This window comes from Mobula hypostoma, chromosome 6 (assembly GCF_963921235.1).
Source record: "Mobula hypostoma chromosome 6, sMobHyp1.1, whole genome shotgun sequence".
NCBI lineage: Eukaryota > Metazoa > Chordata > Chondrichthyes > Myliobatiformes > Myliobatidae > Mobula > Mobula hypostoma.
In genome coordinates this window covers 116,753,303-116,778,111 of record NC_086102.1, presented here as the reverse complement: position 1 = coordinate 116,778,111, position 24,809 = coordinate 116,753,303, and the positions used below count along the sequence as shown (strand labels likewise).

Genomic DNA, 24,809 nt, shown 5'->3' with positions numbered 1-24,809 from the left:
CTAGGTCTCTTTTAAAACCTTACTCCTCAACATAAACTTGTACCCCCTAGTTTCGGACTCCCTGCCCATGGCTTTATTTTATTTAGTTAGAGATAAAGCCCTTCCAACAAGCCCATGCAGCCCAATTAACCTACTAACCTGTACTTGCAATGTGGGAGGGAACTGGAGCACCAGAAGAAACCTATGAGGCTGCAAGGAGAATGCAGAAACTCCTTACAGGCAGTGGTGGGAATTGAACCCGGGTTACAGGCACAGTGCTAACCGTTAAGCTACCATGCCGCTGGTGTTCTGGAAAACTTTCTGGTGAGGTTAGTTATTCCCTGGCAGCAGGTTAATTAGTTTCTGCTCATCCAACTTCCTCATGAACTAATTTTGCTGTCATCTTCTGCAGAATATATTAGCAGGTGCGTTGTTTGGACCATGGCTGGGCCTCGCATTGTGTTGTATTCTAACGGCTATTGGAGCAACTTTCTGCTTCCTGCTGTCTAGGGTGTATGGCAAACAATTTGTGGTACGACGATTTCCTGACAGACTCGCAGTGCTGCAGCACAAGGTAAATAACGTCAATTCCCTTGTGTTCGTACTGGAGTATTGTATACTCAGAATCTCTGAAGGATTTGACATTTTATGGATTTTGATCAGAATTGGAGGCAAATGTCATAGCTTTTGTGTGTGTGTGTGTGTGTGTAGCTTCATTCTACAGGTGAAAATGAGATAATTGAAAATTTTATCTGTGAGAGTTAAATATTTAGTAAGGGAACAGAAACAATTGCATTGTCCTGACCAAGCAGTTGAGACTTGTTATCCACAAGGCAGCATGTTCAATTGTTCTCCCTCATTATTGGCAGTCTCCCTTTTGTCTTGGAGTGGGTGTTGAACCAAAAACCTTAGTGTGTACAGATTAATTTCACGGACTAGGAGCCCTGTTTTAAAATTAGTGCAAAGTCACAGGACAGGAGTATTTTCCTCAGTGTTGAAGGCATTTGTGTCCATATGACAGGCTATAAATGTTGTGGTCAGTTGTAATTTTTACAAATGGGACAGATCTTGATTAGTAAGGGCATCAAAGAGCAATGTGACTTCTGCATTGCTAATCGGGGCTAGTATCACAGCTACAGAGAGGGACGATATTGTGAAGGGATCATCCACAGAGATGAATGGAAGTTAGAAACAGAAAGGGAGCAATCACTCTAATGGGAGTATACTATAGATTTCCCCCCCCGCCCCCACACAGCAACTGGGGCACTGAGGAACAAGGGGGTAGGCATATTTTGTGAAGATACAAACATAACATGGTTGTTGTCATGGATGACTTTAACTACCCTAATATTGGCACCACCTCAGTAAAAGAGGTTTAGGTAGGACAGAATTTGTGTGTCCAGGAAGGATTCTTGACGCAATATGTAGACAGGTCGACCAGAGGAGAGACCCTACTGGATCTGGTGCTGGACAGTATTCCTGGTCAGATGAGAAATTCTTGGAGGATTAGCGTTTCAGACGCAGTGACCACAATTCCCTAATCTTTACTTTGGCTTTGGATATGGAGCAGATGGTGTGGGGAAGTATTTAATTGGGGAAAGGTGAATTATACTATTAGGCAGGAACTTGGGAGCATAAATTGTGAACAGATATATTCAGGGAAACGCACAACAGAAATATGGAGATTGTTTAGGGAACACTTGCATGGTGTTCTGGGTAGGTTTGTCCCATTGATGAAGGGAAAGGTTGGCAGGATGAAAGAACCATAGTTGACAAGATACGTGGAACATCTAGTCAAGAGGAAGGAAGAAGCATACTTTAGGAAGCCAAGATCAAGCAGGGCTCTTGAGAGTTACAAGGTAACGAGGAAAGAGTTTAGGAAGGGTACATGAAGAGCAGGAGGCTGACTAGAATGAGGGTAGAACTGATCAGGGATATAAGAGGAAACATTTGGAGTTGGAGGAGGTAGAGAAGGTCCTTGATGAATACTTTGCTTCTGTATTCACCAGTGAGCAGGAACATATCTAGTTTAAAAAAGAGGGTGTACTAGAACTTCATGATACAAAACATTTAGGTAAGTCCCTGGAGCCAGATAGGATATGACCAGGTTTCTACAGTGAGAAAAGAGATTGCTGTGCCTTTGGTGATGACCTTTGTGTCCTCACTGGACACAGGATTTGTACCAGAAGATTGGAGGATGGCAAATGTTATTCCTTTGAATGAAAAAGGTAATGGGGAGTTATAGACCATTCAGTCTTACTTCAGTGGTGGCAAACTGTTGGAGAGAATTCTTAGAGACAGGATTTACGAACATTTGGTAAACATGGTCTGATTATGGATAGTCAGCCTGGCTTTGTGGGGGCAGGATGGAGAGAGAGAGATCGTGCCTAATGAGCCCGATGAAATTTTTTTTTCTCTTTTTTTTTGAGTAAGTGCAAAAGCAAATTGATTAAGGTAGAGTGATGGACGTGCTGTATATAGATTTTAGTAAGTTGTTTGGCAAGGTTCCGAATGGTAGGCTCATTCAGGAACACTCACAATGTGCTGGAGGAACTCAGCAGGTCAGTCAGCATCAGTTGAAAAGATTAGTCGACATTTCGGGCCGAAACCCTTCGTCAGGACTGAAGGAAGAACTTTGGGGAGGGTTTGAAGAATGCTGGTAGTTGAAAAGAACAGTAATTTTAAAGACAAAGGGGTGGGGGAGGGGAATCAAGGAGGTGATTGGCAGGAGAACAATGCGAAGTAGTAGAAGAAGGCGGAACTATGAGGGAGGTGATGTGAAATAGGGATAGAGGAAGGGAGGGGGAGGGAATTACCGGAAGTTGGAGAATTCTGTGTTCATACCAAGGGACTGGAGACTACCTAGACGGTATATGAGGTGTTGCTCCTCCAACCTGAGTTTAGCCTCATTATGGCAGTAGAGGAAGCCATGTATGGACATATCTGAATGGGAATGGGAAGCAGAGTTGAAGTGGGTGGCTACCGGGAGATCCTGTCTGTTGTGGCAGAAGGAGTGGAGGTGCTGGACGAAGCGGTCCCCCAATCTGCGTCGGGTTTCACCGATGTAGAGGAGGCCGCACCGGGAGCACCGGATGTAATAGATGACCTCAACAGATTCACAAGTGAAGTGTTTCCTCACCTGGAAGGACTGTTTAGGGCCCTGAATGGTGGCAAGAGAGGAGGTGTAGGGACAGGTGTAGCACTTGCGCTTACAGAGATAAGTTGCGGGTGGGAGATCCATGGGGATGGACGTGCGGATAAGGGAGTCGCGGAGGGACCGATCCCTGCGGAAAGCGGAGAGGGCTGGAGAGGGAAAGATATGCTTAGTGGTGGGGTCCTGTTGAAGGTGGCGGAAGTTGCGAAGGATAATGTGCTGGATCCGGAGGCTGGTGGGGTGGTAGGTGAGGACAAGGGGAACTCTGTCCCTGTTGTGGTGGCGGGAAGATGGGGTGAGGACCGAAGTGCGGGAAATGGAGGAAATGCGGGTGAAGGCATCATTGATCACCGTAGAAGGGAAACCATGATCCTTAAAGAAAGAGGACATTTGGGATGTCCTGGAACGGAAAGCCTCATCCTGGGAGCAGATGCGGCGGAGACGGAGGAACTGGGAACAGGGAATGGCATTTTTGCATGTGGCGGGGTGGGAAGAGGTATAGCCGAGGTAGTTATGAGAGTCAGTGGGCTTGTAGAAGACGTCAGTGGATAGTCTGTCTCCAGAGATGGAGACTGAGACATTGAGAAAGGAGAGAGAAGTGTCAGAGATAGACCAAGTGAATTTGAGGGCTGGGTGGAAGTTTGAAGTAAAGTCGATGAAATTGACGAGCTCAGCATGGGTGCAGGAAGCAGCACCAATGTAGTCGTCAATGTATCAAAAGAAAAGTTGGGGAGCAGTACCAGAATAGGTTTGGAGCACAGACACAGAACCAACAAAGAGGCAGGCGTAGCTGGGTCCCATGCGAGTTCCCATAGCTACACCCTTAGTCTGAAGAAAGTGGGAAGAACCAAGAGAGAAGCTGTTAAGTGTGAGAACCAGTTCCGCCAACCGGAGGAGGGTAGTGGTGGTTGGGAACTGGTGAGGTCTATTATCCAGGAAGTAGCGGAGGGCTTTGAGGCCTTCTTGATGGGGAATGGAGGTGTATAAGGATTGGGCATCCATAGCAAAAATGAAGCGGTTGGGACGGGGGAACTGGAAGTTATTGAAGAGGTGGAGGGATGTATCGCGGCTGTAGGTGGGGAGGGACTATGGGTAACAAAATGGAGTCTAGGTAGGCCGATAGAAGTTCGGTTGGACAGGAGCAGGCAGAAACTATGGGTCTACCGGGACAGTCAGGCTTGTGTATCTTTGGGAGGAGGTAAAACCAAGCGGTACGGGGTGTGGGAATAATGAGTTTAGAGGCTGAGGATGGAAGGTCTCCGGAGTTGATAAGGGTGGTGATTGTGTGGGAGACAATGGTTTGTTGTTTTTTGGTGGGGTCCTGTTCCAGGGGTAAGTAAGAGGAGGTGTCAGAGAGCTGCCGTTTGGCCTCAGTGAGGTAGAGGTCCATCCACCAGACTACTATGGCACCATCTTTGTCAGCAGGTTTGATGGTGAGGTTTGGATTAGTGCAGAGAGAGTGGAGGGTAGTGCGTTCAGAGGGAGTGAGGTTGGAACAGGAGAGAGGAGTGGTGAAGTTGAGACGGTTGATGTCTCGGCGACAGTTGGAGATGAAGAGATTGAGTGCAGGTAGAAGGCCTGGGCGGGGTGTCCAGGAGGAGGAGGAGGGTTGAGGACAGGAGAAGGGGTCATCAGTAGGGGGAGAGGAATCCTTGCCAAAGAAGTAGGCTCGGAGACGTAGGCGACGGAAGAAGAGTTCAGCGTCATGGCGGGCACGGAACTCACTGAGGTGTGGACGGAGGGGGACAAAAGTGAGGCCCTTGCTAAGGACAGAACGTTCTGCCTCAGAGAGGGGAGGATCAGAGGGGATGGTGAAGACATGGCAAGGGTTGGGGCTGGGGTTGGAGGAGGGTGAAGAGTGGGAGGTCTCAGGAGGGGGGGTTGGGATGTGCAGGGAGAGCGGGGTTCGGGGAGGATGAGGAATTAGAGGAATGGATGGACGATGAGGGGTAGAGGGATGTTTGGGAGTCGATGCCTCATTCAGGAAGTTAGGAGGCATGGGATCCAGGAAAATTTGGCAGAGGGTGGCTGTATGGAGCATATTCTGACTGGAGGTCAATTTGTAGATGACGTGAAGGGGTTGGTGGGTGTTGTGGATAGTGTAAAAGATTAACGTAGGGTACATAGGTTGCAGAGCTGGGCTGAGAAGTGGTAGATGGAGTAAAATCCAGAGAAATGTGAAGTGGTACAGTATTGTGCAAAATGCTTAGCAAATATATGTAGCTAGGGTGCCCAAGATTTTTGCACAGTACTGTGTTTGTCATTGTGGAGCGGAGAACAAGTTTATGGATTTGGCAGGAAGAAAAATGCTGGTAATGATGAGGGTGGAGACTGCGGGAGGCATGTGGGAGAGGAAGGAGTGCTAGGGGTGGGGTGGGTAGGTAGCATGGGTGCAGACACATTCAGCCCTGAGATACCAGACAAGATCATTTAATTCCAAACAACTAGTTTATTGATCATTACAGAATGTCTCTCTGGTGCTTCCCTCTCGCTTCCCTTTTTTCCAACCATGATTCCTCTCTCCCTGCCTCCATTCCCATTCTGAGTCCACAATAGATGCCCATATCAAAATCAGGTTTATCATCACTCACATGTGTCATGATTTTTTTTGTGGCAGCAGTACAGTACAATACTTAAAATTACTACAGCACTGTGCAAAAGTCTTAGGCACCCTAGTGCGTTCTATCTAGTCATCTTCTAAGACTTTTGCTCAGTACTGTATAATTTGGAAGATCAAACAAGGTTAATATCGAAATTCTTAGTAGTGTAGAAGGTTAGAGCTATCTTGGGGTCTACGTACGTAGATCGCCCAAAGTTGTCATTTAAGTTGATAGGGTGGTTAAGAAGGCAATTGATATGTTGGCCTTCATTAGTCGGGGGTTGGGGTAGAGTTCCAGGGCTGTGAGTTAATGCTGCAGCCCTATAAAACACTGGTTAGACTACACTTGGAGTATTACGTTCAGGTTTGATCACCTCATTATAGGAAGGATGTGGAAGCTTTAGAGAGAGTGCATAGGGGATTTACCAATTGCTACCTGGACTAGAGAGAATGTCTTATGAGGAACAAGCTAGGGCTTTTTCTCTTTTGGACCAAAGGAGGATGAGAGCTGACTTGATACAAGTGTATAAGATAAGAGACGTTGATAGAGTGGACAGCCAGCACCTTTTTTTCCAGGGTGGCGGTGGCTAATATGAGTGGGCATACTTTTAAGATGATTGGAGGAAAGTATGGGGGGGATGTCAGAGGTAGGTTTTGTACACAATGTAAGTGCATGGAATGTACTGCTGGAAATGGCATTAGGGGCATTGACTCTTAGATGGGTACATGGATGATCAGAAAAAATGAAGTACTCTGTGGGAAGGAAGTGTTAGATTGACCTTGGGGTAGATTTAAAGGTCAGCACGGCATTCTGAAAGGCCTTTACTGTGCTGTACTGCTCTATATTCATTCAGTCCTTGAACTAACTGGCACTACCCTAGTCACTAGAGTTTATGACTACTTGATCACTTGGTACTAAGGTGGACTTTGTGTAATAATTAATGTTTTGTTTGTGTTTGTTGTGAATAATATTTGTATGGTGCAATGTGCCTGTGATGCTACTGCAAGTAAGATTTTCATTGAAACTGTGCGTCTATGTACTTGTGCGTATGACAATAAACTGACTTTTTTGACTTTGAATATTGGTAGTTCTTGGGAGGCATTCTCATACCATGTTCATGACAGCCTGTTACCATATCCTTGTAGGTAACTACACATCACGTGCTAATTCAAGTTCTTTTTGTATGCATTGAGTATTTGTGCCTCCACTACCATTTCAAGAAATGAGTTTGTGCCACAGGGCAATTATCTCCATCTTCTGCAATATGACTGTAACATTCTACCTGTTTGTTAATTTGATTTTGTTGAAGCTGTTTGGTTTTGTATTGACAGGTGCAAGAGAATAGGAACAGCCTGTTTTTCTTCCTGTTGTTTCTCAGGCTTTTCCCCATGACTCCAAACTGGTTCCTCAACATCACATCTCCCATCCTCAATGTTCCTCTCACACACTTCTTCTTCTCCATCGTTGTCGGTAAGACATGTTTCTCAACAAGTCTTTTTTTGCCTTCGTCTTAAGAGAAATTAAGAACCTATTGAGATATGTCAGTCAGATTATCAGAACTTGGACATTACTCAGTTAACTTGCAAACCAAAACCTCTACTCTATTAACTGCTTTTCCTCCCAACCTAACTGCCTTAGATACCCATCCCTTTATTACCTTGTCTCTCTTATTGTATGTTTAAGCTGAGTTTTGAATGAAGGTGCGGATCAAGAATGACAAAGGACTAGTATGATTTAAACATTTTTACTGAGTCATGTTAGTAACGGTACATGCTGGGCAACTTGGTATAGGAGCTACATACTGGCCCTGGCAAGATGAAAAACATACACACTCAAAAGCCCATTCCACTAAGAGAGAGCCCTTCACTCATAAGAGGCCCAGTTGATTCATTGTGAGATCAATCGGCTGCATACCTTCTTGCAATCAGTCTAATACTGTTCAGTCTGTATTGTTTTATGCCTCAATCATGGGGCTGCAGCAGATAATCCCCAGCAGCAGCTTCCCATGCCAGCTTCATTAACACTTGCCATCTTGGGCCCAACATATTGTTGCAATTACTGAGCTTCAGATTTCTAAACAGATAATGTACCAGCCAATGAACACTACCTCATTTCTTGTGCTTTCTTTTTGCGCTACAGTTTAGTTTTATTATATATTTATTATTGTAATTTAGTTTTATAGGTATTGGACTGTGCTGCTGCCGCAAAACTACACATTTCATGGTGTATGCCAGTGATAATAAACCCGATTCTGATTCCCTTTCACCAACAAAGAAAAGGCAGCAATGTCATGGGATTGCCCTCATCCCCAATTCCTGTCCATATTGTATGATATGATATGGGCATACAGTAGGCCGCTGCTCATTCATTGGCCTTGCCCTGCAGTGGCTGGAATTCCCTACCTTGCATTGCCTCATCACCACAAGGAATGCATCTGTCCATTGGAAAGACCTATCACTCCAACCTCAAGGCAATGAGAGTGTGTCTTTACTGAGTATCTTCATTGTACTGGGAACTCTTTGGGGAGGGGGTGATCCTTTTCTTGAGTCCTCTGGGGGAGGGAGGCTAGATTTCGTCTATCCTGGGTTCTTCTGCACACTGAGAAACAATACAGTCGTGAGCTTCACACATACTGTCTCATTACCTGGGTAATCAAAATAAAATCAACTGCTTATAAAAGCGCAGGATTTTCATTTTAAGCTTGGTAAGTTCTCATTTAGTCAGAACATAGGAGGACAAGAGGAGATTTGATAGAAGTATACAAAATTGAGTGGTATAAATAGGCTTTTACTGTTGAGGTTGGGTGAGTCTAGAGCTAGAGGTTAGGGTTAAGGGTGAAAGGGGAAATATTTAAGGGAAAGATGGGGGAACTTCTTCACTCAGAGGGCGGTGGGAGTGTGGAACAAGATGCCGGCACAAATGCTGGCTGAGATTTTGATAAGTATATGGGTGGGAGGGGTATGGAGGGCTATGGTCTGGGTGCAGGTTGATGGGATGAGGCAGAATAATAGTAGTTGTGGACTAGATGGGCCAAAGGGCCTGTTTCTGTGTTGTAGTGTTTTATTTTGGTTTCCATTGCAGTGTAGAGGTTAGCATGATGCTATTACAGCTCAAATGCTGGAGTTTGAAGTTCAATTCCAGTGCCATTTGTGAAGTGTTTGTATGTCACCCCCATGAATGTGTGGGTTTTCTCCAGGTACACTAGTCCCCTCCCACATTCCGAAGATGTACTGGTTAGTAGGTTAATTGGTCATTGTAAATTGTCCTGTGATTACTCCAGGGTTAAATAGGTGGGTTGCTGGGTGGTGCAGCTCATTGGTCCAGAAGAGCCTGTTCCACACTCCATCTGTAGGTAGATAAATGTCTCTATAACCACAACAAAGTTATATTCAAAAATTATTTGGTTCTTGGGAATAAAATGTAGCGATCATTTGTTTAGTAAGCATTCTTTCAATTTGTAAGATTTTAATTATGGTTTTGTTTAAACTTATTAACTTTCCTCTTTTCAGGTCTTCTTCCTTATAACTTCATCTGTGTACAGACAGGCTGCATTCTGTCTGAGATATCCTCACTGGACAACCTGTTCTCATGGTCCATCGTCATGAAACTGCTGGCCATTGCCATGGTGGCACTTATGCCTGGTGCTATAATCAAACACTGCAGCCACCACCAGCTGACTGGAAAGGTCAAAAATGGGCATTTGGACAGCAGTCGAAAAACTCGGTGACTAGTGCTAATCCTTCTGTGACTTGCAATTGTACCCTGGTATGAGTCTTAATATGAAGGAATAATCTTCCTTGAATGTAGAGTTATATTTGTACTATAGAAGCTGCTCAGAAGAACCTGAGCCATACAATTGTTCAAAAACTAAATATACACCTTTCTACAAGCCACCCATTCAAGTTAAATCCTTCATACACTGGCAGATGTCCACCATAAATCAGGTAGTTGATTTCTACTAGCACAGAACACTGCACAAGTGAGGGGGTTCCTAATTTCATGTAAATTAAAATAATCTGCTGAAAAATGCAGAGATAAGGTAGGTGTTTTTATTTTAAATCTCTTAAATTCTCAGCGAGTCAGAAACATGACAACATTTTCTGAAAGTTTTGAAACTGTTTTAAGTTTATTTGTTTTGGGTAATAAATCAAATTATCAATTAGTGTGAATTAGCCTGTTTAATAAAATGTCAGGAGAGGTGATTTTTGCACAGTTTCACCCCAGACTATGTGGAGTGGTGAAGATGTAATTTGCAGAAGATGTTGCTTGTCCTTCTAAATTAGGAACAGGACATTAGGATTACAGGAGGTAAATGATTCCCACTCCAATGGTCATTCTGTTCTACAGTTTTATGATTAGGTGATTTCAAAATCAGGTTTATTATCACCGGCATGTGTCGTGAAATTTGTTAACTTAGCAGCAGTTCAATACAAACGTGATAATATAGAAAGAAAAATAAAGTGAATCAATTACAGTAATTATATTTGTATATGTATATTGAAGCTTTATTTCTTTATACCTTTGACATAAAGTAGCGCCACTGAGCTTTGAGGTCATGTCAGGGAATTGGTACTGCCGTAAAGGAACCTTGAATAAAAATGCAGAAATTCTGCAGATGTTGAAATGTAAAGTCATTTGGGGGGGAGGGGACTCGAAAGTTCACATGCAAATAATAGGCTACTTTTCTTTTTTTTTGCACAACTTTCACAGAAAGGTTTGGATTGTGATTTCACAATGCAAGCAGAATTGGAGGTGATGTAAACCCAATGAGAATTGTCCTTATGTAAGTGAATGAGAATGGACTTTGAGGCTCTGGCTTCAAATGTACCTGTGCCCAGACAGCTCTGACAAACAAGGGTATTCTTGTCTGATAAACTTAAAGATAAATAAGTGAATACCTTGAAATGTTTTAAAATCTAGTGTCCAATCCAGGGAGGAATGAACTATTCAGATTTGCAGGATTTATGGGGAAAGATGAGACATTTGTCAGAATGTTAGGATTTGTATTTGGATCAAATCTGCTTTGTCGCAGTGGCAGTGGAAATGGGGAAGATGTGTGCTGAGGTGGAAGAATGGTAACTAGTTGAAAAGGTGTGTCTTAGTTGATAGATGAGGTGGTTGTTCCTCCAGTCTCATTGGTCGTGGATAGAGGTCAGACTGGGACCGAGAATTGAAATATGTTGGAAGAGAATTAATTAGAGTCATGAACATGAGTGGAAACACCTGTGGAACAGTGAAGGTGGGGAAGGTAATGAAGCTTAGAACAGTACAGACCCAGGGCATTCCACGCACTCACCGTTTATATATAAGAAAAAGTTACCTCTGACATTCTCTCTGTACCTCCAATCACCTTATGCCCCCTTATTAGCTATTTTGGCTTTGGAAAAGTCTATGGCTATTCACTCAATCTATGCCTCTTGTTATCTTGTATAGCTCTATCAAGTTACCTGTCATCCTGCTTTGCTCCAGAAAGAGAAGTCCAAGCTTGCTCAACTTGTCCTCAAGGTCATGCTGTCTTATCCAGACAGCATCCTAGTAAATCTCCTCTGCGCCCTGTCCAAAGCTTCCACATCTTTCCTCTATTGAGGTGGCCAGAACTGAACATAATATTCCAAGTTGTGGTCTAACCATGGTTTTATAGTATTGCAACATTACCTTGTGGCTTTTGAACTCAATCCCCCCTGACTAATGAAGGTTCACACGCCATATGTAATGGTGAGTATAGTGGGGAAAAAACGCTGGGATAGAACATAGAAGAGTATGGTATAGGATAGGCCTTTTGGCTCTTTGTCTGCACCAAACATGATACAGTTTAACCTGCACATAATCCATATCCCTCCATTCCCTATGTACTCTTAAATGCATCTTAAACACTGCTACCATAGCTGCTACAACTTCCCCTGGCAGTATGTTTTAGATTATGAGAACACTCAGTCCTCTTATTGTCATTTAGAAATGCATACATGCATTAAGAAATGATACAATGTTTCTCTGGAGTGATAGCACAGAAAACAGGACAAACCAAAGACTAACACTGACAGAACCACATAATTATAACATATAGTTACAGCAGTGCAAAACAATACCATAATTTGATGAAGAACAAAACATGGGCACAGTAAATAAAGTCTCAAAAGTCCCCGAGTCGATCGACTCCCGAGTCCCTGATAGCAGCAGCAAAAGGGAGAAACTCCCTGCCATAAACCTCCAGGCACCGTCAACTTGCCAATGCCTTGGAAGCAGCCAACCACAGCCGACACTGAGTCCGTCCATCCGAAAACTTCGAGCTTCCGACCAGCCTCTCCGATACAGCCTCCCGAGCGCCTTCGACCTCGCCCCGGCTGCTGAAACACGCAAAGCTGAGGATTTCGGGGCCTTCTGCTCTGGAGATTCTGGTTACCATACAGTAGCAGCGGCAGCGAAGCGGGCATTTCAGAAGTTTCCAGATGTTCCTCTGTACTCTCACGTCCATCTCTCCATCATATCAGAATTGTGCATGGTCCCCTACTTCACAAATAACAGACATCATCACCGAAGTGGCCGCACACGCTGCCGTCGCTCTGCCATCTTCTCCAAATTCACCAGCCTCTGTTAAATTAAGAAAGAATAAAACTTACTTTTAATATGCTTTAAACTTTTCCCCTCTCATCTTAAATCTACGCCATCTAGTATCTGACATTTGCACCCTTGGGGAAATGACTGACCATCTACCCACTCTGTGCCTCTCATAATTTTGTATATTTCGATCAGGTTACTCCTCAGCCTTTGATGCTCCAGTTTGTCTAACCTATCTTTCCAGCTAATACTCTCCAGATTGAGCAACATCCTAGTGAACCTCTTCTGCAGCCTCCCCATAGCATCTATATACTTCCTGTAATGTGACAACCAGAATACTCCAAAGGTGGTCTAAATAAAGTTTTATACAGCTGCAATGTGACTTTCTAGCTTTTGTGACTGATAGCCCAACTGATGCAAGCAAGCACGTAATACATGTTCAGGGAGCCTTATGTTAATATTTGTTTATTTCTGGTATTTATTTACACTTTAGAGATACAGCACAAAATAGGCCCTTTGAGCCGTACCGCCCAGCATTCCCTGATTTAACCTCAGCCAAATCACAGGACAGTTTATAATTACCAATTAACCTACTAACTGGTACATCTTTGTATTCTGGGAGGATGCCAGAGCACCTGGAGAAAGCCTACACATCCCCCCTGCCACTGATAGCCTCCAATGCTAGAGGACTTCAGCACTTTACATATTTATAAGAGGAATTGGACTTCTTTGTATGGCAGGTCAACTGTCTAATGCTGTTCAGTTTACTTTCCAGTTGAATTCAACACTTTGTGTTAGGGTCTTCAGAAATGAGTTGGACAAGTTCGGATCACTGAACAAGTATGCAGGCTCTCAACATCCATTGCTTTGCTTCCTGTTTATTTCAGTATTTTAACTGAATTAATTGGACATTCTGATTGCATTTTTCCCCAGAAACCCTTTTGATGTAGAAGAAGGTCATTCAGAGTGTCTGAGCCCCCTCATCGGGGGTCCCATTCTCCTGTTATCCATTGCAATGGACCGGCAGGGGATCTTACTGTACATTAGGAGGGCATAGTGTTCGTATTTCATTTGTCCTGGTTGATAGGAGAGGCCTGCTCCATTAAATAAATATAACTTTTATACAATCTTGGACCATAAGGCACAGGAGTGGAATTAGGCCATTCAGCCCATCTAGTCTTAGCCATTCCATCATGGCTGATTTATTATCCCACTCAAACCCATCCTCCCCGTAACCTTTGGTACCATTACTAATCAAGATCTCTGCCTTAAATATACCCAGTGACTTGTTTTCCATAGCCATCTGTGGCAGTGAATTCCATGGAATTGCCATCCTCTGGCTAAAGAAATTCCGCTTCCTGTCTGTTCTAAAGGGACATCCTTACATTTTGAGTCTGTGCCCTTTCATCCTAGACTCCTCCACTATACGAAACATCCTCTCCCTATCCACTTTATCTAGACCTTTCAATATTCAGTATGTGATCCCCCTTGTTCTTCAAAATTTTCTGAGTACAGACCCAGAGATATCAAACGCTCCTCATATGTTAAGCCTTTCATTCCTGGGATCACGCTCGTGAACTTCCTCTCAGTCTGTGCCGCATTTTATAGTACCTTTACCAGTAATCTTGCATCTCCTGGATGTTATTGGATCTTTAGTGCTTTAAAATGCACCTTCCTTTGCAGTAGATGAATGGCCCCCAGTGCCATAAATCAAATGGTTGTACTGTTGTGGAGGATCAGATCCTGCAAAGGGACTCATGCCAGTCTCCTGACACAATGGCAAAAGACTACCTGAGCCAACCAATGACAAGCTCCAGTTTCAAGGGCATATGGCTTACTTTGCAGTCAGCTGGCTCCGTTTTTGAAAATAAAGTTAGAATTGCCTGTTAACTATGGAAGTGCAGTGACCCTTTTTGTCCTCTGTTGAGTGGCAGTGCATTGTAGATTGCTTTCAGCTGTGCACAGAGTATGTCATCATAGTGGTGTGGCACTGATATCGGAGAGCTGTAGCTAGAATTTGTTCCCATGATTGCTCATCTTTGTATTCAACTACTAAGGTGCTTCAGAAACTTTATTTAATGTAGTGCCTTTCATTCTTAATGTATTGTCTGCCAACAGATTGGTTAGTGGCAAACGTTGTCCAGAGCCCCCGTGAATTGTATTACAAATTTATTCGATGTGCTGCATTTCATGTGAAGGATGACGCAATGAAATGTCAGTACTGCATCAGAATAAAAATTACAATCACTGCTTGATGGTCTTGAAATTTTATGTTGATATTTTTTAAAGCTCATATTTCAAGCATCTTGCTAAAGGTATGAATGGCTTAGTGGTTGGCAATGCCAACTATCCTCTATTGGGAATATGTTTCTTGGCCCTGGTTTTGCCTTGGTCTTGTGTAATTGACATATTGTTTAGTATTTGAAGTTAATTATGGAGTGTGTATAAAACAAAGGCACTGCTTCTGTATGCTGAAAGTAAACTGTGGGTACTTCTCTACACGTACCTTAGAGAAGATGAGCAATCTTTGAATCCTGATGCAGTGTTCTAATGTGACAAAAGTAAGTTGTTTGAAGGCTTATCATTTGCAGGTGAACTTTCTTGTAATTACTGTCCAGTGGAAGACTGTGTGCTCTTCGGCATGAAGTAAGACCAATACAAGAGCAGCACTCTGTAAAGATAGAGCACAGCCTGTTCCACATAGCCGCCCTTGCCTGCAACACCACTGTCTTCACTTCAGCTTAGCACCTGTAAGACCTACAGTATTCCATATGAAAGTGCTGTGGCAATAAGTTCTTTAATGCATTAGCTTATGTGGAAACAGTTAAATGTTTGAATGTGCAAGCACTCTGACTGCAGACTGGCTGGATGCAAATATGGAAGGTTTAAGGGCAGTGTGGTGTGTACAAGGACATGCCTATACATCTGTCTGGCACACAAAATGGGGTCCTGCCATCAACAAATCCAGTAAAGCTACGAACTTCAGGTTGAGGCTGCAATATAACTCGTATTTATTGTGCCTGAGGGTGAGCAGTGGTGATTTAATACACTATTATTGAGGTGCGAGTGGATTTTAATATATTTTTAAATGGATTTCTCTCAGATTTCTAAACGTTTTTGCTGTTGTAAAGATTTTATAAACCAAGCAAGTCAGCCTTCCTTTATATATTGTGAATGGTATTTTCTATGAAGATTGTAGATACATCTCAGCATCTCCATAAGACTTTGACTTTACCAAAGGAGTGTTTACATTGCATGTTTTATTTACATCAATTGCATTTCATTTTCTCCACTGTAAGTGGACTGGATCTGTGATTTAAATATCATCTGACTTGTTTAAAAAATGAGTCATACTTTGAAATAATAAAATATTGAAATATTCACCTGTGTTCCTGGTTTCACAAGTGTAAATTGGTCAAGAGGTTTGCGCTGTGCTAGATTCATATGGTGAGCCAGCTTTGTGCAATTTCACAGGTATAGATTAGTTCTCTCTACACGCAGTGGCCAAACAGATATAAAACTGCCGTCATTCAACAATCCACTGTTTGCAGTAGAAATAATGTCTGTGTGCAGTTGCTACTTTGTGACACCAACCAGAAAAGACGTAGTCTTATTACAATTATTTTGAAGTTTGATGGCCACTGGGCTTAGATCCGGGACTCTGGAATACTGTATGTCCATTGGATCTACTTCATTCTGGTCTGTCAAGTTGTTGTCCTGTTTCAATGAGTTGTATACACATAGACCATAAAGCCATAAAACATGCAATCAGATTTTGGCCCTTCCTAGCTTCCATAAATGTGACTGTGTGTAGTCCAAGGTATTCAGGTTGCAGACAGAGTATATTCTGTTTGGCACAAAATCTGGTCTGCAGTGTTCAAGCCATTTGAAAGCATGTGGCTAGAAGTTCCCTTGGTTTTAACACATCAGTAGTGACTAGCCACTGTCTATACAGTGCTACAGAGCCACCCTTCCCAGTGAAGGGGATGATGCCTGAATAAGGATAGCAGTGTGTGTATGGGAGTAGCATTTGTGAGGGCATTCACCTCTGCAGTGAGTGCACACAAGCATTCTAGAAGAGCAGGATTTGGAAATCAAGGAAATCCCAGAAGCTGGGAAATTTGAAATAAACACTAATATGGAGAATCCTAAAGCCTTTGTGGTGGTGGTATCTGTTAGTCCCGCGAGACCATGGATCTGCGCCTGAAGTGTCCTCTCCAGGTTGCAGGCCTGGGCAAGGTTGTATGAAAGACTGGCAGTTGCCCATGCAGCAAGTCTCCCCTCTCCACGCCACCAATGTTGTCCAAGGGAAGGGCAAGGGCCGATACAGCTTGGCACCAATGTCGTTGCAGGAGTTGCCAGAACAAGGTTGAAGGCAATGTCAGACTGCCTTAGGGACTCCAGCTCTGGATTTGCCCTCAGGGTTTACTCCCGAAGCCTTTCCCATGAGTGGGTATGGCTGCAAGGCAGCGGAGGTTTGAAATCAAAGCCTTAATATGAATATCAAAAGCAAAAAGATAGTTAAGGAACCAGAGGTATAATCAGTGTGTAGAAACGCAGGATATGAGTGACATGCTAAATGAATACCTGTCATTGGTATTCACCAGGAAGGATGTGGAGTCTGGGGAGTTGAGAAAGAAGTACACTGATATTCCGAAAAATCTGCATGCCAGGAAAGAAGAAACACTAGAAATACTGAATTGATTAGGGTGGGTAAGTCCCCAGGGCAAGATGGGATCTATTTCATAAGACAACGAAGACAATTTGGGCCATTTGGCCCATTGAGTCTGCTCCATTCCATCATGACTGATTTATTATCCACTTCAACCCTATTCTCCTGCCTTCTCCCCATAACCTTTTCATACCCTTATTAATCAAGAGCCTATCAACCTTCACTTTAAATATATGCAATGACTCAGCCTCCACAGCTGTCTGTGGTAATGAATTCCACAGGTTCACCACCTTCTGGCTAAAGAAATTACTCTTCACCTCTGTTCTAAAGGGATATCCTTGTAGTTTGAGGATGGTCCTCTGGTCCTAGGCTTCCCCACTATAGGAATCTTTCTCTCCACTCTATCTTGGTTGTTATAATGCCTTATAAAACCTGAACATTACTTCCTTGCTTTTATATTCTAGTCCTCTTGAAATGAATACTAACATTCCATTTGCCTTCCTTACCACTGATTCAACCTGCAAGTTATCTTTTAAAGAATCCTGCATGACGACTCCCAAGTCCTTTGCACCTCTGATTTCTTAATTTGCTCCTCATGGAGAAAATCATCTACACCTTTATTCCTTCTATCAAAGTGCATGACATACACTTCCCTACAGCATTCCATCTGTTACTACTTTGCCCATTTTCCTAATCAAAGTCCTTCTGCTGAACCCTTGCTTCCTCAAATTGACACGCTCTTCCATGTATCTTTCTATCCTCTGAAATCTTGGCCAGAAAGCTATCAATTCCGTCAAATAAATCATTGATACACAACATGATGATAAGCAGTCCCAACACCAAACCCCGTGGAACATCCCTTGTCATCGGCAGCCACCCACAAAATGTCCCCTTTATTCCTACTCTTTCCTTCCTGCCAGTCAGACAATCTTCAGTCTTTGTTAGTATCTTTCCTGTAATACCATGGTTCTTGTGTTGTTTAGCAGCCTTGTGTGTGGCACCTTGTCAAAAGCTTCTGGAAGTCCCCGTAAACATCCACTGACTTTGTCTATCCTGCCTGTTATTTTCTCAAAGAATTCCAAATCCTTAAGGAAACCATGATGACTGGCCTATTTTATCATGTGCCTCCAAGTACCCTAAAACCTTATCCCTATTAATGGACATCTTACCAACCACTAAAGTCAGGCTAACTGGCGTATAATTTCCTGTCCTTTGCCTCCATCCCTTCTTAAAGAGTGGAGTGACGTTTGCATTTTTCCAGTCCTCTAGAACTTTTCGGGAATCTAGTGATTCTTAAAATATCACTACTAGTGCCTCCAGAATCTTCTCGGCTACCTCTTCCAGAAACTTGGCGTGTAGGCCATCTGGCCCAGGTGACTTGTCTACCCTCAGACCTGTAACTGGGCAGAAAACCAAAATACAACACAATTGGAAAATAACAAGGCAAGTTTTTTCTAGGAATAGTGCCCCAAAGTAATGTGGGTGTACCCTGTAGTTATAAGGAAAGATTGGATAGGCTGGGTTCATTCTCATTAGAACATGAGGCCAAGGGGTGAACTTGTTGAAATTTATAAAATAATGCAGGGCACAGACATAATCTGTAATCAGAGCAGGAATGCAGAATTACAAAGCACAGATTTAAGATTGAGAGGGAAGAAATACGAAGTTGGTGGAGTATTGCACTTGGATACAGTAATACCGAAGCTTTATAAGACACTAGTCAGGCTGCACTTGGAGATTTGGACCCCATAGCCCAAAGTTTGGCGGCTTTGGGCCTGTACTCATTGGAATTTGGAAGAACGTGGAGGGATCTCATTGAAACCTACCAAATGTTGAAAGGATTAAATAAGGTGGATGAAGGGAAGATGTTTTCTATGGTGGGGGTGTTCAGAGCTAGAGGGCACAGCCTCAAAATTGAGGGGTGACCCTTTAGAACAGAGGGAATGAGGATTTTTTTAGCCAGAGATTGGTGAATCTGTAGACTACTCTGCCACAAACAGCTGTGGAGGCCAAGACTGTGGGTATATTTAAAGCAAAAGTTGATAGTTTCCTGACTGGGCAGGGCTTCAAAGTTTATGGTAAGAAGACAGGTGTATGGGGTTGAGTGGGATCCAGGATCAGCCATGATGGGATGTCAGAGTAAACTTGATGGGTTGAATGGCCTAATTCTGCTCCTATGTCTGATGACCTTATGATCTTGAGCTATGTATCCAAAAAAGTGTGGTGAAACACCCTGATCTTCAAATCCTGCCTGACCAGCTCGAATGTTCTTACAGAACTGTAGGGAGAGAGTTGGGGTGAGAAATGCAAACATTTGAAGTAAAATTTATTATCAGAGTACATACATATCACCACATACAATCCTGAGATTCTTTTTCTGCAGGCATACTGAGCAAACCTATAGAACAGTAACTGTAAACAGGATCTGTAAACATCAGGAATTGTAAACTAAACTGTGTAAATGGAGATATAAGTAGTGTAAATAGAAATAAATAATGAGCATGAAGTAACAATATAAAAGAGTTCCTAAATAAGTCCTTGAATGAGTGTAGCTATCCTCTTGTTCAAGAGCCTGATGGTTGAGGGGTAATAACTGTTCTTGAACCCGGTGCTGTGAATCCTGAGGCTCCTGTACCTTCTACCTGATGGCAGCAGTGAGAAAAGAGCCTGGCCTGGGTGGTGAGGATCTTTGATGATGGATGCTGCTTTTCTATGGCAATGGTTCATGTAGATGTGCTCAATGGTTGGGAGGGTTTACCCGTGATATATAAGGCCGAATCCACTACCTTTTGTAGGATTTTCTGCTCAAAGGCATTGGCGTCCCCATACCAGGCCGTAATGCAGCCAGTCAGCACACTTTCCACCACACAACTATCGAAGTTTGCCAAGGTTTTCAATGATCTGCTGAACAGCTCCCCCCACCCCCCACCCAAACAAGACTCCTGAGGAAGTAGAGGTGCTGTTGTGCTTTCTTTGCAATTATATTTATATGATGTGTCCAGGACTGTTTCTCTGAGATAGTGATACCCAGGAATTTAAAGTTACTGACCCTCTCCACCTCTGATCCTCTGATGATTACTGGCTCATGGACCTGTGGTTTCCCTCTCCTGAAGTCTACAATAATTTCCTTGATCTTGTTGACATTGAGTGAGAGGTGGTTGTTATTATGCCACTCAGCCAAGTTTTCAATCTCTCTCCTGTAAGCTGATTCATCACCCTCTTTGATACAGCTCACATCAGTGGTGTCATCAGCAAACTTGTATGTGGTGTTGGAGCTGTAATTAGCTTCACAGTCATAGGTGTAAAATGAGCAGAGCAGGGGGCCAAGTACATATCCTGGGCTCCTGGGCTGATGGAGGTTGTGGAGGAGATGTTTTTCCCAATCTGACCTGACTGGGTTCTGCAAGTAAGGAATTCCAGTATCCAATTGCACAAGGGAGTATTGAGGCCCAAGTCTTGGAGATTACTGGGTAGCTTCGAGGGGATGATGATATTAGATGCTGAGCTGTGATTGATGTATGCAGCTTTGCTGTCCAGATGTTCCAGGGTTGTGTGAAGAGCCAAAGAGATAGCATATACTGTAGATCTGTTGCTTTGGTAGGCGAATTGGAGCAGGTCCAAGTCACCATTCAGACAGGAGCTGATGTGCTTCAACACCAGCCTCTCAAGACACTTCATCACTGTGGATGCAGAAGATTTGGATTTGCCAAATTCTGAATGTGTCCTCTAGCCTCGGCATGGAGTCATAGAACACTACAACACAGAAACGGGCCCTTCAGCCTATCTAGTCCATGGTGAACTATTAATCCACCTAGTCCCATCAACTTGAACCCAGACCATAGCCCTCCATATCCCTTCCATCCATGTACTTGTCCAAGCTTCTCAACCTGCATTCACCATGTCCACCGGCAGCTTGTTCCACACACTTACCACCCTCTGAGTTTCCCTCATGTTCCCCTTAAACATTTCATCATTCACCTTTAATTCATGACCTCTACTTCTAGTCCACCCACCCTCCATGGGAAAAGCCTACTTGCATTTAGATCCTCACAATTTGCATACCGCTATCAAATCTTCCCTCATTTTCCTACGCTCTGGGGCATAGAGTTCTAACCTATTCAACCTTTCCCTATAAATTATGACCTCAAGCCCTGGCAAGATCTCAGTAAATTTTCCCTGCACTCCTTCAACTTTATCGATTTAGTTTTGGCGGACCGCAGTCATTGCGAGAGGTCGTCCATTGGTGAGGCAGTGCCAGGTATCAAAAGAGCTCAGGTGCTTTTGAGACTTTTCGGCAGGCTGAGAAGTCATTCGTTGGTGAGGCAGTGTGAGGTATAAAAATACTTTTGGTAGGCTACAGTCATAATGATCTATTAGACACAGCAGGGGCCAATAAAAATAAGTGAGGTGTAAATGGAGTGGCCATTGTGTGACTGCACAGTGATAGAGTGCTCAGGTGCAGGTACTAATAAATTTCTTTTTTTTTGCTTAGTACATAGCTAATGTGCTGAGAATGGGTTCAGAGTTAGTGGTATGTTCCTTGTGTGAGATGTGGAAACTTTAGGAGACCTCCAGTCTCCCTGAGAACTGCATCTGCATGAGGTCTCGAGCTTCAGTGACCTGAACACAAGGGGGATCGATATCCTATGGGCAGGTTTCCTAGAGCTGTTGGGGAGGGTTTAAGCTAATTTGGCAGGGGGATGGGAACCAGAATCATAGGGCAATATTGCCGGCAGTGGGATAAGCTAAACTGTAACAGGGGGCCAAAACTGAAAGGGTGATAACTACAGGACCGAAGGTGTTATTTTGAATGCACAGAATTGATGGCTTAGTGGCCCAGTTTGTGGATGATATGGAGATGGGTGGAGGGTAGATAGTGTTAAGGAACCTGAGAGGCTGCAGAAGGACTTAGACAGATTAGGAGAATGGGCTAAGAAGTGGTAGATGGAACACAGTGTAGGGAAGTGCATGGTCATGCATTTTGGTAGAAGGAATAAAGGAATGGATGTTTTTCTAAAAAAAAGAAAATTTTAAAAAATCAGAGGTGCAAAGGGACTTGGCAGTCCTCATGCAGGATTCCCTAAAGGTTAACTTGAAGGTTGAGTCAGTGGTGAGGAAGTCAAATGGCCATAGCAGTTGCCCTTTGTGCAGTAGCAATGGTGGTAGAGTAATATGATCATTAGAGTCCAGTTTGATGTTCTTCAAACGGCGAGTCCTCAACTGGCTGTATTTATTAAATGCAATCGTGACCAATAGCCAGATCAGAAATGCTGATCAAGTCAACTATTTCCCAAGGAGAACTCTGATAGGCCAATCAGATGGTTCACTGCTGCTCAACGATAGCACACAAAAAAATCATATGTACAATTAAGAAACACTAAAAAATAGTAGAAATACTGGAGTCATGATGATCATGATGAAGTCTGCTAGAGAGACATCTATACACATGATGTCCCCCATAATTCAAAGAGATTGAAGGATAAGGTTGCAGGGTGACAAAACATGGCAGGAGCACTTGGAACTAAAATCTAATCCCTACCGGGAGAAAACAGCACCTGTTCTTTCTGCACTGTTCTCCAGCAGTTTAAGGACTAAGTCCAGCCAGAATATAACTCACAAGTGCTCCTGAAAGTCAGGTATTAACCCTACCTACCAACAACCAAGCATTGCCATCCTGGCCCCCTTCATGATAGCTTATGAAGAAGCATGTGACTTCCCTCCCAGAGATGATAGGTGTTTGTACACTCGACTCTTCAAGGCTTGGACCCATCGTCACAGATGTTTCCAACCACAGCATCTAGAAGGCTGTTCCAAATTCTGATAGCAGTGAAGGAAGCTTCTATCCAGTGTGTAGGTTCTCGCATCAGGCATAGATAAACTTGATCGTGTGGTGCACCGTTTCTCATAAGATGAAGGCAGCATGGCGTGAAGGTCTGTAGGGCTGTGGTTAGTGTGCATTGTGTATAGCACAGTAGCTGCAGCAACCTGTCGTCTGTGGTGTAAGCTACTGATGGCAGCTTCTCACAAGCTGTGGCTTCGTCTACACCTCTAATCCTGAGAGCCTTTCTTTGAATGGAATCACGCTGACTGAGGACACTCTGTGAGGCATTCATCCATGATAAGCAGGCATACTCCATAATACTTCATACTTGGGCTTTGTAAACTGTGACTCTGCCCTCTTTGTCTAGTTTGGATGATACTTTCCGCAGAGCTCCAAGCCTTTGTCCAGCCTTGTTTGAAATAGTGGAAAGGTGTTTATCCCACACCAACTTGCTGTCAATATTAACACCAAGGATTACTAGCTCCTTCTTTAAATCCAGCTTGCAGTTCCCAAAATACAGGTTGGGGTTAGATGGATTCCTTTTCCTAGACATCACCATCGCTTGCACTTAGTAGGCTCAAAGGTGACATTCCAGTTGCCTGCCCAGGTCTTCATCCTGTCAAGATCCCTATTCAGGCTCGCTGCCACTGTATTACTCTCTCCTGCTCTAAATGGTGCAAATAGTGTGGAGTCGTCAGCGTACAGGTATAGCTCATTACTGCATGCATCAACCAAGTTGTCAATAAAGATGGAAAACAGAAGTGGCCCAAGTATTGAACGCGGTGGTACAGATGCGTTGATGGTTGAAGAATCAGAAGCCTGACCAGAAATAACAACGTTGATGGTCCGTCCATGAGGCTAGCTCTGCAGCCATCTAAGCAGCTTTACAGATATTCCTTTGGATCTCAGCTTAACACAGAGTCCATTATGCCAGACCTTGTCAAAAGCTCCTTTGATATCCAGGGCTATGACAAACACTTCTCCACCTTTGTCTAAGAAGGTGTTCCACGTTTGAGATAAGGTGGTGAGGAGATCGGCTGTACTGTGATCAGGTATAAATCCATACTGTCTACTTGAAATTAAGTTGTTCTGGAGTAGGTAGTTCTGAACTTGTTTGTGGACTGATGATACCGAGTAAGGATATGGGGTGATAATTTGTAGGATCAACTCTGGAATCCCACCTGTGTACTGGTATTACTGATGCTATTTTCCATTGTCCTGGGAATACACCACTCGAGAAGCATAGCTGGAAGATTGATCTGGGACTCACATATTCTAGTACAGTGTGGGTAGGATTCCCGTAATGGACAGCACCCATGCATGACTTTGTTTAACATGAGGAGGCTTATGCATGGGCAACTACCTCACAGTCCTTGACAGATTGGGGTCAGGGTTCAGTGGCATGGACTGCAGGACGACTGGAGACCCTTCACTGCTGTTGTGATGTCTCATCATCTTCTGCCAGCACCACTATTGATGTCTTGGTTGTATGCCGTGTTGGGAACCTCACCCTTGACCTTACCACTGTGGGTGACCCTACCATGAGCTAAGTGCCAGATGGCTAAACTCCTGACAGCATCACTCTCAGGAGTTCAGGAACTCATGAACCTCTCCACAATGATGAGGTGACCCTTGGTGAAGAGTTGTGCTGTAACATCTTCGCAAGACCTCTAAACTTGTTTCTTTTCTCCAAAACCCCATTTAGTTCCAATGTTTATGCTGATGTGATCCGGTCTTGTTCCTGGTGTCCTGCTGGGTTTAGAATTTGGTAGACTTTCACCCCTCTGTGCCAGGCAGATCCACTCACCGTGCTGACTGCCTGGTTTGGTGTACACCCACTTAGCACCTGTGGGTGGCATCTGGTGGGCAATGTTTGACAGAGAGCACAGGTAGAAATGCAGCAGGAAGTCAGAAGTTTTAATAACACTCAGAGGGCCCTGGAAGTCGAAGCTGTGGAAGATCACTACATAGGAGAAAGCAGGAGGGGCAATGTACTTTATAAGATAATGGAAGGGGTGTTAGATCTCC

At 43.7% G+C, this 24,809-nt stretch overlaps 1 protein-coding gene across 1 annotated transcript in view; it reads left to right on the top strand.

The window, feature by feature from the left end:
- The window catches only part of LOC134348342 (transmembrane protein 41A-like), a 29,009-nt gene extending 13,338 nt beyond the window's left edge, over window positions 1-15,671 (top strand). Inside the window, exons 3-5 of the mRNA XM_063051551.1 lie at window positions 392-553; window positions 7,065-7,203; window positions 9,243-15,671. Of these exons, the coding sequence (XP_062907621.1) occupies window positions 392-553; window positions 7,065-7,203; window positions 9,243-9,460 (519 nt within the window). The 3' untranslated portion in view covers window positions 9,461-15,671. The remainder of the gene's footprint in view (window positions 1-391; window positions 554-7,064; window positions 7,204-9,242) is intronic.
- The last annotated feature ends 9,138 nt before the right edge of the window (window positions 15,672-24,809 follow it).